Source organism: Oncorhynchus keta, chromosome 25 (genome assembly GCF_023373465.1).
Source record: "Oncorhynchus keta strain PuntledgeMale-10-30-2019 chromosome 25, Oket_V2, whole genome shotgun sequence".
NCBI lineage: Eukaryota > Metazoa > Chordata > Actinopteri > Salmoniformes > Salmonidae > Oncorhynchus > Oncorhynchus keta.
Genome location: NC_068445.1, coordinates 31,225,829 through 31,241,538, shown reverse-complemented (window position 1 = coordinate 31,241,538; position 15,710 = coordinate 31,225,829). Strand labels below are relative to the sequence as shown.

At 43.6% G+C, this 15,710-nt stretch overlaps 1 protein-coding gene across 4 annotated transcripts in view; it reads left to right on the top strand.

Moving 5' to 3' along the window:
- Positions 1–3,676: 3,676 nt before the first annotated feature.
- LOC118378713 (dedicator of cytokinesis protein 8-like) overlaps positions 3,677–15,710 on the top strand; it is a 132,347-nt gene continuing 120,313 nt past the window's right edge. For 3 of the 4 annotated variants that reach the window (XM_052479090.1, XM_052479089.1, XM_052479088.1), the window contains exon 1: positions 3,685–3,855. In XM_052479090.1, coding sequence (XP_052335050.1) covers positions 3,803–3,855 — 53 coding nt within the window. In that variant the 5' untranslated portion in view covers positions 3,685–3,802. Of the gene's footprint in view, positions 3,856–15,710 lie in introns of all 4 variants that reach the window. The other variant, XM_052479092.1, reaches the window with a different exon arrangement.

Sequence of the window (15,710 nt, the reverse complement as noted above, 5' to 3'; positions counted from 1 at the left end):
AGCTAACCCTAACCTTAACTTAATTATCACACACAGACAGTGTGGTGAAGAAGGTGCAACAGCGCCTCTTAAACGTCAAGAGGCTGATTTTTTTTCTTGTCACCTAAAATCATCACAAACTTTTACAGATGCACAATTGAGAGCATCCTGTCGGGTCGCAGCACCGCCTGGTACGGCAACTGCACCGCCCAAAACTGCAGGGCTGCCCTCCAGGACATCTACAGCACCCGATGTCACAGAATGCCAAAAAGGATAATCAAGGACAACAACCACCTGAGCCACTACCTTTTCACCCCGCTACCATCCAGAAGGCGAGACAGGTGCATCAAAACTGGGACGAGAGACTGAAAAATATATTCTCTCTCAAGGCCGTCAGACTGTTAAACAGCCATCACTAACACAGTGAGGCTGCTGCCTTCATACAGAATTGAAATCATTGGCCACTTTAATAAATTGATCACTAGTCACTTTAATAATGTTTACTTAACTTGCATTACTCATCGCATATATATATACTGTATTTTGTACCATCTATTGCATCTTGCCTATACCGCTCAGTCATTGCTCATCCATATACAGTTCAAGTCGGAAGTTTACATACACCTTAGCCAAATACATTTAAACTCAGTTTTTCACAATTGCTGATATTTAATCCTAGTAAAAGATCCCTGTCTTAGGTCAGTTAGGATCACCACTTTACTTAAAAAATGTGAAATGTCAGAATAATAGTAGAGAGAATGATTTATTTCAGCTTTTATTTTTTTCCATTACATTCCCAGTGGGTCTGAAGTTTACATACACTCAATTAGTATTTGGTAGCATTGCCTTTAAATTGTTTAACTTGGGTCAAATGTTTCAGGTAGCCTTCCACAAGCTTCCCACAATAAGTTGGGTGAATTTTGGCCCATTCCTCCTGACAGAGCTGGTGTAACTGAGTCAGGTTTGTAGGCCTCCTTGCTCGCACACGCTTTTCAGTTCTGCCCACACATTTTCTATAGGATTGAGGTCAGGGCTTTGTGATGGCCACTCCAATACCTTGACTTTGTTGTCCTTAAGCCATTTTGCCACACCTTTGGAAGTATGCTTGGGGCCATTGTCCATTTGGAAGACCCATTTGTGACCAAGCTTTAACTGGTGTTTTGACATGTTGCATAATTTTCCTCACTCATGATGCCATCTATTTTGTGAAGTGCACCAGTCCCTCTTGCAGCAAAGCACCCCCACAACATGATGCTGTCACCCCTGTGCTTCACAGTTGGGATGGTGTTCTTCGTCTTGCAAGCATCCCCCTTTTTCCTCCAAACATAACGATGGTTATTATGGCCAAACAGTTCTATTTTTGTTTCATCTGACCAGAGGACATTTCTCCAAAAAGTATGATCTTTGTCCCCATGCACAGTTGCAAACCATAGTCTGGATTTTTATGGCAGTTGTGGAGCAGTGGCTTCTTCCTTGCTGAGCGGCCTTTCAGGTTATGTCGATATAGGACTCGTTTTACCGTGGATATAGATACTTTTGTACCCGTTTCCTCCAGCATCTTCACAAGGTCCTTTGATGTTGTTCTGGGATCGATTTGCACTTTTTGCACCAAAGTACGTTCATCTCTAGGAGACAGAACGCATCTCCTTCCTGAGCGGTATGACGGCTGTGGGGTCCCATGGTGTTTATACTTGCATACTATTGTTTGTACAGATGAACGTGGTACCTTCAGGCATTTGGAAATTGCTCCCAAGGATGAACCAGACTTGTTGAGGTCAATTGTTTTTGGTTGATTTCTTTTGATTTTCCCATGATGTCAAGCAACGAGGCACTGAGTTTGAAGTTAGGCCTTGCAATATATCCACAGGTACACCTCCAATTGACTCAAATTATGTCAATTAGCCTATCAGAAGCTTCTAAAGCCATGACATCATTTTCTGGAATTTTCTAAGCTGCTTAATGGCACAGTCAATTTAGTGAATGTAAACTTCTGATCCACTGGAATTGTGATACAGTTAATTATAAATGAAATAATCTGTCTGTAAACAATTGTTGGAAAAATGACTTGTGTCATGTACAAAGTAGATGTCCTAACCGACTTGCTGAAAAAGTGGTTGAAAAACAAGTTTTAATGACTCCAACCTAAGTGTATGTAAACTTCTGACTTCAACTGTATTTATATGTATATATTCTTATTCCATTCCTTTACTTAGATGTGGGTGTATTAGGTAGTTGTTGTGGTATTGTTTGATTACTTGTTAGATATTGCTGCACTGTCAGAAATAGAAGCGCAAGCATTTCACTACACTATCAATACCATCTGCTAACCATGTGTATGTGACCAATAAAATGTTATTTTCTTTGATATGCTGCTACGTTATTTCTCCTAACCTGCTGCTTAAGTTCTCCTAACCTAATAAAGCTAATTGGTTATTTGCTTTATGTGTAAATACTGTATTATTGACAAATCTCATCCATATATCTACTGCTGTACCTTTTTCCTGCTTATACTGTATATTGTCAATACTGTCTATACACATCACATATTTATATTCCAGACTCTAACATTGCTCGTTCAGATATTTCTTAATTTCTTCAATCTTTTCTTTTATTATTTGTGTGTTATTAATTGTACGGTTAGATATTTACGGTACTGCTGGAGCGAGAAACACAATAATTTCACTGCACTTGCTTTAACATTTGTTAATCTGTGTATGCATCAAATCAACTGTGAATTGATAACCAGTTACAAAAAGTAAAATCTGACAAAAGCTGTATCCTTTCTAATAAATACTCATATATTTTGTTTTGCAGTGCAGCACATTCTGTTTTGAATCAAGCTACATTCGTCGTTTGTTGTTGTTCACATATCCTCTCTGATGTACTTCATCCTTGATAGGCTACTTATATATGACCCCATCAAGTGAAGATCATACTCCCGTCAGATCTAAACTACAGGAGGTTGGTGGCACCTTAATTGGGGAGGATGGGCTTGTGGCAATGGTTGGAGCAGAATCAATGCAATGGTATCAAGTATATCAAACACATGGTCACCATTTGCTCCATTCCAGCCATTATTATGAGCCGTCCTCATCTCAGCAGCCTCCACTGATCTAAACCCTTGATGGTGCAGAGCGCATGTTTCTATAAATTACATTTCAAAAGCTGTTAGGATCAGAATAGATCAGAAACACATGGGGTTATGTCAATGTTAGCCGATTAAAATCAACTACACAATTTACAACATAACATAAACATGTTTTTATTTTTTTTAAACTACTACATTTCAGCACCCAAAGAATAGCCCTCTTTGAAACCTTCCCCATCCCAACCAACCTAATTGCGGTCTATTCTTAGGATGTTAAAATCAGTATTAAAACAACTTCATTTTATGTGACGTCGGAAGCTCCAGCCCACTAGTTTCAGAACAACTCAGTCGAGGAGTTTAGTTTAGTCGGCTATGTCAATTTGTGCATTCCAAAACGTCAATATCTCCCTCCCGATCTCAAACCCTATCTCTCTTACACACACGTCAGACTGCTTATTAAGCAAACCCAAGGGCGTGTCTAGCAGAGAAAGATATATATATATATATATGAGAGAGAGAGAGAGAGAGAGAGAGAGTGTGTGTGTGATCTCCTCCCACTCCGCGGTGTCTGGCTGGTTGGGATGGGGTAGGTTTCAAATGCGGAAGTTTCCACCCAGAACGCTGCCACAGCGAAGATGAGGCTTGTGATGACATTTGTGCTCGCAGCGCGGTAGGAGAAGTTACCACTCCGCAGGGAAACTGTAGCTACCACCGCAGAACTGGAGTAAACTGCTCATGTCGTCTTTGGCGAGCGCGGAGCGACGTGCGTTCGCTCTGAAAATCAACAGGTAATGTTCGTCTCTCTCACACACCTTTACGACTTTTCATGATCAGGTTGCTGAACTCAGAGTTCCCATAGGCTACTGATTTGAGCTGTTGTTACGTCAGGGAAAGGCGAGTGGATTCCTATACACGCAGCTACATGCGGGCAATTCCATATAACGGAATTACGCTGAGACCTAGATTTTTCTCTTTCAAATGTATACCAAACCAAAACTATTGATTTCAAAGTTTAACAAACCACAGAACTCTATGCGCAAGGAATAATTTTAACAATTTCAATACATAAAAAATACATTTACAGTAAGAACTGTGCAGATAAAGTTTGCATCTGCACATGTTTTTAATGATTTATTATGTGAATTGTGCAAAGTTGTCATTGTGCTGTATGGTTTGTTAAACTTTGAAATCAGTGTTTTTTGTTCTGCATACATTTTAAATCAGAGACTCAGCATATTTCTGTTACGGAGGAATTGCCCATGTTGTGACTGTAGGGTCCTCTATCATGGGTGGGTCGCAGTCCTTGAGTTAAATTATGACATTTGCTTTAATAACTCCATAGTTATTTCTTATGAGTAAGGATATTAAACATTGATTTATTTCATTCAATTACCTATCACACATTTAGTTCTAACATCTTTCAAGTAGTGGACTAATATTCATAAAACAAATCCTATTCTATCTATATTAGAGCCTACCTATATTTCCCCCAAAAGACCAATGAACAAGAACAAATATTTTCAGTCTACCGGTAGGCCTACTTACTTCACAAAGAGCTTATTGAGCTGACGCAAACATGCTTTTGTATATACAGTGTATGCGAACACCCCTTCAAATTAGACGATTCTGTGCTTCCAACTTTGTGGCAACAGTTTGGGGAAGGCCCATTCCTGTTTCAACATGATAATGCCCCCCGTGCACAAATCGAGGCCCATACAGAAATTGTTTGTTGAGATCGGTGTGGAAGAACTTGACTGGCCTGCACAGAGCCCTGACCTCAACCCCATCGAACACTTTTGGGATGAATTGGAGAGCCGACTGGGAGCCAGGCCCAATCACCCAACATCAGTTCCCGACCACACTCATGCTCTTGTGGCTAAATGGAAGAGAGTCCACGCAGCAATGTTCCACCATCTAGTAAAAACACCTTCCCAGAAGAGTGGAGGCTGTTATAGCAGCAAAGGGGGACCAACTCCATATTAATGCAGTGTATTAGCAATATAGTGTATTAGCAATGCATAATATGCTATATGTGAGATTGTAAGAAGCTACTGGGAGGATGACCAATTCCATATCAGTGCCCATGATTTTGGAATGAGATGTTCGACATGCAGGTGTCCACATACTTTTGGTAATGTAGTGTATTTTTGTTGCCTTCATTTCCTAATCATTGGGTTGCCTAAACATCAGACTGAAAAGAAGTCACTGTAAAAATAGACTAAATAGTCTCCACAAAGCAGAATGTTACTGATATTTACGGTTTTATGTGCTGTTGTTCCATTTGGCAGTAGGAGGTGGAGACAGGAAAGGGTTGTTTACCTGACTTTTTGTGGCTCCTGTAGGTTCTGACGCTTGTATTTATCTGTAAAGGAATTGCACGCAAAGTTATTCAAGTTACAATACACCCAGTCACTACAAAGATACAGGTGTCCTTCCTAAAAGTTGCTGGAGTTGAAGGAAACTGCTCAGGGATTTCATCATGAGGCCAATGATGACTTTAAAACAGTTAGAATTCAATGGCTGTGACAGGAGAACTGAGGATGGATCAACAACATTTTAGTTACTCCACAATACTAACCTAAATGACAGAGTGAAAAGAAGGAAGCCTGAACAGAAAACAAGTATTCCCGAAACATGCTATTCACTTTTTGTCCTGAATAAAAAGTGTTATGTTTGGGGAAAATACAACACATTACTGAGTATCACGCTCCATATTTTCAAGCATAGTGGTGGCTACATCATGGTATGGGTATGCTTGTTATCGTTAAAGACTGGGGAGTTCTTTTTAGGATAAAAAATACATGTAATGGAGCTAAGCACAAGAAAAATCGTAGCAGACACGGGGAGATGGCCAAATCTAGGCCAAATCTACACTGGAGTTGCTTACCAAGAAGACAGTGAATGTTCCTGAGTGGCCTGGCTACACTTTTGACTGAAATCGACTTGGAAATCCATGGCAAGACCTGGAAATGGTTGTCTAGCAATGATTAACAAACAATTTGACAGCGCTTGAGGAATTCTGAAAAGAATAATGGTCAAATGTTGCGCAATCCAGTTGTGGAAAGCTCTTAGAGACTTACCCAGAAAGACTCAACTGTAATCGCTGCCAAAAGTGATTCTAACATGTATTGACTCAGGGGGTTGAATAGTTATCTAGTCAATATATATTATTTTATTATTCATACATTTATTACAAATGTTAACATTTTCTTCAACTTTTACATTTCAAACTATTTTGTGTAAATCATTGACAATTAAATCCATTTTAATCCCAATTTGTAACACAAGAAAATGTGGAAAAAGTCTAGGGGTGTGAACTCTCTGAAGGCCCTATATATATATACAGTGCCTTGCGAAAGTATTCGGCCCCCTTCAACTTTCCGAACTTTTGCCACATTTCAGGCTTCAAACATAAAGATATAAAACTGTATTTTTTTGTGAAGAATCAACAACAAGTGGGACACAATCATGAAGTGGAACGACATTTATTGGATATTTCAAACTTTTTTAACAAATCAAAAACGGAAAAATTGTCAGTGCAAAATTATTCAGCCCCCTTAAGTTAATACTTTGTAGCGCCACCTTTTGCTGCAATTACAGCTGTAAGTCGCTTGGGGTATGTCTCTATCAGTTTTGCACATATATATATATATATAGCCCATCTAGCAGCCCCGTCAGAGAGGTTATACATGAGAGGGCTGCAGTTATTGTTCCTCCTCCTACACACTGACCAGGTGGAGAGGAACTAGTCTACATGAGACCATTGTGTGTCATGCCTTTAGTCCACTGATACAACAAATGTATCTCTCTCATGACCTTAAGGACATCTTTAGCTTTACACTATATACATGAGTTGTAACTTTTGAGCTGTTACAATGGTTATGAAAGCCCTTGTATTGAGAGACCCACACCTTGTTCTTGCTCTTTCGGGAACACTTTGTGGCATTCTAAAAATGTATAGTATCCAAATGAGCAACCTAGCCCCAGCTATAAGCTACATTACACATTTATAATTGTGTGTCCTGTTTATGTTAGGCCAGTCCCACACTACCTGTAGTTAATTAATGAGACAGGCCGTATAGTTGACAGTTTGATTGAAGTGGAAAAGATGGGGGAGAGTCTCTTGTGTAATTTTATTGTTTATTGTTCCTTTATATAAATCGGCAAGTCAGTTAATAAAGAACAAATTCTTATTTTTCAATGAAGGCCTAGGAACAGTGGGTTAACTGCCTTATTCAGGGGCATAACGACAGATTTGTACCTTGTCAGCTCTGGGATTTGAACTGGCAACCTTTCGGTTACTAGCCTAATGCTCTAACCACTAGTTTACCCTGCTGGCGGGACTATACCAGTATTGCGATACTCATTAGTATCGTGGCAAGGAAACAAAATATCAAGCAGATTTGACTTCTTTAGGAGAACAGCTCTAATGTTGGAAACAAACATCATTATGTTGTCATCAAGAGTCACATGTATTTATTATCCAAGCTATAGCACACCAAATGTTATCTACAGCAGGTTTTTAAAGGACCAAAGAGTTTGGTTTGCTTGTGTTTTCATTTTTTGTAATGACTAAAATATTGCTATCCTGGTATTGTCACCTACTGTGTAACAGGGCTGAGGTCAGTTGCTGAAAGGGAGAGCATCTTCAGTTGCATCTTGAATCCACTGCTGAGCCAGCAAATGGGCTCGGTCTCCACAGCCGATACTGTCCACATGGGTTTTTGATGCTGACCGTAGGACTGGCTGGTCACCAACCTGTGAAAGGTTAGGATCGTGTGTGGTTCACTTTCAGCAACAGTGATTACTCACTGAATTTGACACATTTATGTTGTTGTGGTGAGGAAAAGCTATTGTTTACATTCTTGACTGACAATTTATCAGCCATTTGTATGCTTCAAAATTTTAACAAACGGGTCTCAATTTCAGTAAGTTTGAATTAAGTAGACAGGCAGTTTGGAAATGTACAACAAATCCAGTCAACCCCTTTGGCTCTTCACTGTTTCTCACACGTAAGCAGTTCTACGCATGCACAGATCAGTACATTCCTCTTTCTCTATCAAGATGAAATTAGAAGGAAATTCTACTATGACACAGACAGCATTTGGTTCACTTCTCTTTTCATTTCATGACAGTTTTAAAACAGGAAATACTTGTTTCTTACCCCAGATAAAGGAGGAGGAATTAAAGAGAAGTGCAAATATTTTCTCTCTAGAAAAAAAATCCTGACTGTAAATGTTGTGCTCTTAACGGAAGCAAATTGATTAATCAATTAAAATGTGAACTTGACATATAGACAGTGTTCTTAGTTCTACACCAGATGTTGTCAGTTAAACTGGGCATTTCCACAATAAAGGAATTACTCTTAGATTTTTCACTTTAGAATGTATGTCCAACCAAAAACACTGATTTCAAAGTTTAACAAACCATACAACTCTACGCACAAGGACTACTTTGAACAATTTACACGGAACATTTTACAAACACATTTACTCTAAGAACTGTGCAGATGCAAAGTTTGTTAACAGAAGTAGGGTAAAATCTTCCTTAGTTTTTTATGTGAACACGTTTTTCACAAACTCTACTCGGAGTTTCTCTGAGCAAATCTGTTTTTCTCTGGCAGACCACAATATGTTATCAGTCCAGTCCTCTGGGGCGCTATGGAGTTAACAGGGTAAATACATTGTCATTTGGGTTCTGTCAAGCAAAGCAGATGCTATATTTGACCATGGTTAAGTTGACTATTGTGGAGTGGACATACATCAAAATTGGGTTATTTGGTTGCGTGGTTAGAAAGATGTTGCCAATGTCAACTCCACTTCCTGAAAGAGGGTGTTTCTAGGTGTCTGATCCGCAGGGTTAATAAGACGTTATGGTATAATTAAGCAATAAGGCCCGAGAAGGTGTGGTATATGGCCAGTATACCACGGCTAAGAGTTGCTCTTATGCACGAAGCAACACGGAGTGCCTGGATACAGCCCTTAGCCGTGGTATATTGACCATATATCACAAACCCTGAGGAGCCTTATTGATATTATAAACTGGTTACCAACGTAATTAGAGCAGTAAAAATAAATGTTTTGTCAAACCCATGGTATACAGTCTGATATACCACGGCTGTCAGCCGATCAGAATTCAGGACTCAAACCACCCAGTTTATAGTAAGGTGTTCGACTAGCTGCCTCACCTGTAATACTGTTGTTGTTGAGTTGGGAACAATTCCTCTTGTCAGCAGAAGAGAAGGGAAGTCCTAACATTTTGGGAGCATGTCAACAGCCGTACCACACAGCCTCCTAATGAGAGGGAATTAAACCATGCTGGATGCTGGGCTGGTTGTCATGGCCTGACTGACTTTGACCTTTCACCTAAATTGTTACTTCAGGAAGTTTGGGGCCCCTCCATTTCTCAATAGAGTTGTGCTGATGCTGGCTTGTCCCACATCATCATGCCATTGTGTGTGTGTGTGTGTGTGTGTGTGTGTGTGTGTGTGTGTGTGTGTGTGTGTGTGTGTGTGTGTGGCAGAAGTTGTGTATGGATTTAGTGAGTGGGTGTGTGTGGCAGGAGTTGTGTATGGATTTAGTGAGTGGGTGTGTGTGGCAGGAGTTGTGTAGGGCGTTAGTGAGTGGGTGTGTGTGTGTGGCAGGAGTTGTGTAGGGCGTGAACGAGCACCACCGGGCTCGTTCAGAGAGCTGCAGTGGAGTAGGTAAATGACACTCGCCTATCTCCTTTCACCATTGCTGCCACTGCAAGTGAACACCGGGAGGGTGAGGGAATTGTCCGATTGTGTATGGCGTTAGTGGGTGGGTGAGTGTGTGTGTGTTTGTGTGTGGCAGGAGTTGTGTATGGCGTTAGTGGGTGGGTGAGTGTGTGTGTGTTTGTGTGTGGCAGGAGTTGTGTATGGCGTTAGTGAGCGGGTGGGTGGGTGTGTGTGTGGCAGGAGTTGTGTATGGCGTTAGTGAGTGGATGGGTGTGTGTGTGTGTTTCAGGAGTTGTGTATGGCGTTAGTGAGTGGGTGTGTGTGTGTGTGTGTGTGTGTGTGTGTGTGTGGCAGGAGTTGTGTATGGCGTTAGTGAGCGGGTGTGTGTGTCTGGCAGGAGTTGTGTATGGCGTTCGTGAGCGGGTGGGTTTTTGTGTGTGTGTGTGGGAGGAGTTGTGTATGGCGTTAGTGAGCGGGTGTGTGTGTCTGGCAGGAGTTGTGTATGGCGTTCGTGAGCGGGTGGGTGTGTGTGTGTGGCAGGAGTTGTGTATGGCAGGAGTTGTGTGTGTGTGTGTGTGTGTGTGTGTGTGTGTGTGTGTGTGTGTGTGTGTGTGTGTGTGTGTGTGGCAGGAGTTGTGTATGGCGCTAGTGAGTAGGTGTGTGTGTGTGTGTGGCAGGATTTGTGTATGGGTTTAGTGAGTGTGTGTGTGTGGCAGGAGTTGTGTATGGCGTTAGTGAGTGGGTGGGTGTGTGTGTGTGGCAGGAGTTGTGTATGGGTTTAGTGAGTGGGTGTGTGTGGCAGGAGTTGTGTATGGAGTAAGTGAGTAGGTGGGTGTGCCAGGAGTTGTGTATGGCGTTAGTGAGTGGATGGGTTTTTGTGTGTGTGTGTGTGGGAGGAGTTGTGTATGGCATTAGTGAGTGGGTGGGTGTGTGTGTGTGTGGCAGGAGTTGTGTATGGCATTAGTGAGTGGATGGGTTTTTGTGTGTGTGTGTGTGTGGCAGGAGTTGTGTATGGCGTTAGTGAGTGGATGGGTTTTTGTGTGTGTGTGTGTGGGAGGAGTTGTGTATGGCATTAGTGGGTGGGTGGGTGTGTGTGTGTGTGGCAGGAGTTGTGTATGGCATTAGTGAGTTTGTGGGTTTTTGTGTGTGTGTGTGTGGTAGGAGTTGTGTATGGTATTAGTGAGTGAATGGGTGTGTGTGTGTGGCAGGAGTTGTGTATGGAGGTCGTAAGTGGGTGTGTGTGTGGCAGGAGTTGTGTATGAAGTTGGTGAGTGTGTGGCAGGAGTTGTGTATGGCGTTAGTGAGTGGGTGGGTGTGTGTGTGTGGCAGGAGTTGTGTATGGCGTTAGTGAGTGGGTATGTGTGGCAGGAGTTGTGTACGGCGTTAGTGAGTGAGTGGGTGGGTGTGTGTGTGTGTGTGGCAGGAGTTGTGTATGGCATTAGTGAGTGGGTGGGTTTTTGTGTGTGTGTGACTGGAGTTGTGTATGGCGTTAGTGAGTGAGTGGGTGGGTGTGTATGGCAGGAGTTGTGTATGGGTTTATTGAGTGGGTGTGTGTGTGTGTGTGACTGGAGTTGTGTATGGCGTTAGTGAGTGAGTGAGTGGGTGTGTATAGCAGGTGTTGTGTATGGCATTAGTGAGTTTGTGGGTTTTTGTGTGTGTGTGTGGTAGGAGTTGTGTATGGTATTAGTGAGTGAATGGGTGTGTGTGTGTGGCAGGAGTTGTGTATGGAGGTCGTAAGTGGGTGTGTGTGTGTGGCAGGAGTTGTGTATGAAGTTGGTGAGTGTGTGGCAGGAGTTGTGTATGGCGTTAGTGAGTGGGTGGGTGTGTGTGTGTGGCAGGAGTTGTGTATGGCGTTAGTGAGTGGGTATGTGTGGCAGGAGTTGTGTATGGCGTTAGTGAGTGGGTGTGTGTGTGGCAGGAGTTGTGTGTGTGTGGCAGGAGTTGTGTATGGAGTTTAGTGAGTGGATGGGTTTTTGTGTGTGTCTGTGGTAGGATTTGTGTATGGCATTAGTGAGTGAGTGGGTGGGTGGGTGGGTGTGTGTGTGTGTGTGGCAGCAGTTGTGTATGGCGTTAGTGAGTGGGTGGGTGGGTGTGTATGGCAGGAGTTGTGTCTGGCGTTAGTGAGTGGGTGGGTCGGTGTGTGTGTGTGTGTGTGTGTGTGTGGCAGGAGTTGTGTATGGGTTTAGTGAGTGTGTGTGTGTGGCAGGAGTTGTGTATGGCGTTAGTGAGTGGGTGGGTGGGTGTGTGTGGCAGGAGTTGTGTATGGGTTTAGTGAGTGGGTGTGTGTGGCAGGAGTTGTGTATGGAGTTAGTGAGTGGGTGGGTGTGTGTGGCAGGAGTTGTGTATGGAGTTAGTGAGTGGGTGGGTGTGTGTGGCAGGAGTTGTGTATGGCGTTAGTGAGTGGGTATGTGTGGCAGGAGTTGTGTATGGCATTAGTGAGTGAGTGGGTGGGTGTGTGTGTGTGGAAGGAGTTGTGTATGGCATTAGTGAGTGGGTGGGTTTTTGTGTGTGTGGTAGGAGTTGTGTATGGCATTAGTGAGTGAGTGGGTGTGTGGCAGGAGTTGTGTATGGAGTTAGTGTGTGTGTGTGTGTCTGGCAGGAGTTGTGTATGGCGTTAGTGAGTGAGTGTGTGTGTGGCAGGAGTTGTGTATGGCGTTAGTGAGTGTGTGTGTGGCAGGAGTTGTGTATGGCGTGAGTGTGTGTGTGTGTGTGTGTGTGTGTGTGTGTGTGTGTGTGTGTGTGTGTGTGTGTGTGTGTGTGTGTGTGTGTGTGTGTGTGTGTGTGTGTGGCAGGAGTTGTGTATGGCATGAGTGTGTGTGTGGCAGGTGTTGTGTATGGCATTAGTGAGTGGGTGGTTTTTGTGTGTGTGTGGCAGGAGTTGTGTATGGCATTAGTGAGTGAGTGGGTGTGTGGCAGGAGTTGTGTATGGAGTTAGTGTGTGTGTGTGTGTGTGGCAGGAGTTGTGTATGGCGTTTTTTTTATTTATTTTTTATTTCACCTTTATTTAACCAGGTAGGCTAGTTGAGAACAAGTTCTCATTTGCAACTGCGACCTGGCCAAGATAAAGCATAGCAGTGTGAACAGACAACACAGAGTTACACATGGAGTAAACAATTAGCAAGTCAATAACACAGTGGAAAAAAAGGGGAGTCTATATACAATGTGTGCAAAAGGCATGAGGAGGTAGGGGAATAATTACAATATTGCAGATTAACACTGGAGTGATAAATGATCAGATGATCATGTACAGGTAGAGATATTGGTGTGCAAAAGAGCAGAAAAGTAAATTACATTTACATTACATTTAAGTCATTTAGCAGACGCTCTTATCCAGAGCGACTTACAAATTGGTGCATTCACCTTATGACATCCAGTGGAACAGCCACTTTACAATAGTGCATCTAAATCTTTTAAGGGGGGGGGGGAGGGGGTGAGAAGGATTACTTTATCCTATCCTAGGTATTCCTTAAAGAGTAAATAAATAAAAACTGTGGGGATGAGGTAGGTGAAAATGGGTGGGCTATTTACCAATAGACTATGTACAGCAGCAGCGATCGGTTAGCTGCTCAGATAGCTGATGTTTGAAGTTGGTGAGGGAGATAAAAGTCTCCAACTTCAGCGATTTTTGCAATTCGTTCCAGTCAGAGGCAGCAGAGTACTGGAACGAAAGGCGGCCGAATGAGGTGTTGGCTTTAGGGATGATCCATGAGATACACCTGCTGGAGAGCGTGCTACGGATGGGTGTTGCCATCGTGACCAGTGAACTGAGATAAGGCGGAGCTTTACCTAGCATGGCCTTGTAGATGACCTGGAACCAGTGGGTCTGGCGACGAATATGTAGCGAGGGCCAGCCGACTAGAGCATACAAGTCGCAGTGGTGGGTAGTATAAGGTGCTTTAGTGACAAAACGGATGGCACTGTGATAAACTGCATCCAGTTTGCTGAGTAGAGTGTTGGAAGCGATTTTGTAGATGACATCGCCGAAGTCGAGGATCGGTAGGATAGTCAGTTTTACTAGGGTAAGCTTGGCAGCGTGAGTGAAGGAGGCTTTGTTGCGGAATAGAAAGCCGACTCTTGATTTGATTTTTCGATTGGAGATGTTTGATATGGGTCTGGAAGGAGAGTTTGCAGTCTAGCCAGACACCTAGGTACTTATAGGTGTCCACATATTCAAGGTCGGAACCATCCAGTGTGGTGATGCTAGTCGGGTATGCGGGTGCAGGCAGCGATCGGTTGAAAAGCATGCATTTGGTTTTACTAGCGTTTAAGAGCAGTTGGAGGCCAAGGAAGGAGTGTTGTATGGCATTGAAGCTCGTTTGGAGGTTAGATAGCACAGTGTCCAATGACGGGCCGAAATCATATAGAATGGTGTCGTCTGCGTAGAGGTGGATCAGGGAATCGCCCGCAGCAAGACCAACATCATTGATATATACAGAGAAAAGAGTCGGCCCGAGAATTGAACCCTGTGGCACCCCCACAGAGACTGCCAGAGGACCGGACAGCATGCCCTCCGATTTGACACACTGATCTCTGTCTGCAAAGTAATTGGTGAACCAGGCAAGGCAGTCATCCGAAAAACCGAGGCTACTGAGTCTGCCGATAAGAATCTGGTGATTGACAGAGTCGAAAGCCTTGGCAAGGTCGATGAAGACGGCTGCACAGTACTGTCTTTTATCGATGGCGGTTAATGATGTCGTTTAGTACCTTGAGTGTGGCTGAGGTGCACCCGTGACCGGCTCGGAAACCAGATTGCATAGCGGAGAAGGTACGGTGGGTTTCGAGATGGTCAGTGACCTGTTTGTTGACTTGGCTTTCGAAGACCTTAGATAGGCAGGGCAGAATGGATATAGGTCTGTAACAGTTTGGGTCCAGGGTGTCTCCCCCTTTGAAGAGGGGGATGACTGCAGCAGCTTTCCAATCCTTGGGGATCTCAGACGATATGAAAGAGAGGTTGAATAGGGGTTGCGACAATGGCGGCGGATAGTTTCAGAAATAGAGGGTCCAGATTGTCAAGCCCAGCTGATTTATACGGGTCCAGGTTTTGCAGCTCTTTCAGAACATCTGTTATCTGGATTTGGGTAAAGGAGAACCTGGAGAGGCTTGGGCGAGGAGCTGCGGGGGGGGCGGAGCTGTTGGCCGAGGTAGGAGTGGCCAGGCGGAAGGCATGGCCAGCCGTTGAGAAATGCTTGTTGAAGTTTTCGATAATCATGGATTTGTCGGTGGTGACCGCGTTAGTGAGTGGGTGGGTGGGTGTGTGTGGCAGGAGTTGTGTATGGCATTAGGGAGTGAGTGGGTGGGTGTGTGTGTGTGACAGGAGTTGTGTATGGCGTTAGTGAGTGGGTGTGTGTGCTAGCAGTTGTGTATGACGTTCGTGATTGGGGGTGTGTGTGTGGCAGGAGTTGTGTATGGAGTTAGTGAGTGTGTGTGTGGCAGGAGTTGTGTATGACGTTCGTGATTGGGGGTGTGTGTGTGGCAGGAGTTGTGTATGGAGTTAGTGAGTGTGTGTGTGTGTGTGGCAGGAGTTGTGTATGGAGTTTAGTGAGTGGGTGTGTGAGTGTGGCAGGAGTTGTGGGTGTGTGTGGGAGCAGTTATGTATGGAGTTAGTGTGTGTGTGTGTGTTGCAGGAGTTGTGTATGGAGTTGAGTGAGTGAGTGTGCCTTATAAGTTGTCTGCCACTGTTTTTATCATGTGTAATAATGAGAGAGATGGATGCCATGTGTTGGCAGAGTGGTTGTGGGTAGCCTACAGCTGTATAAAGGCTGTGTCTTTCAAGTCTGTCTCAGGCTGTTGAACTATGAGATTGTTTTATTGACTATATTATTGACTTTATGCCCTTGAGTAAAGCTCAATACACCAGCTACAACCCAGCACACCATCTACACCCCAGCACACCAACTACACCCCAGCACACCAACTACACCCCAGCACACCAACTACACCCCAGCA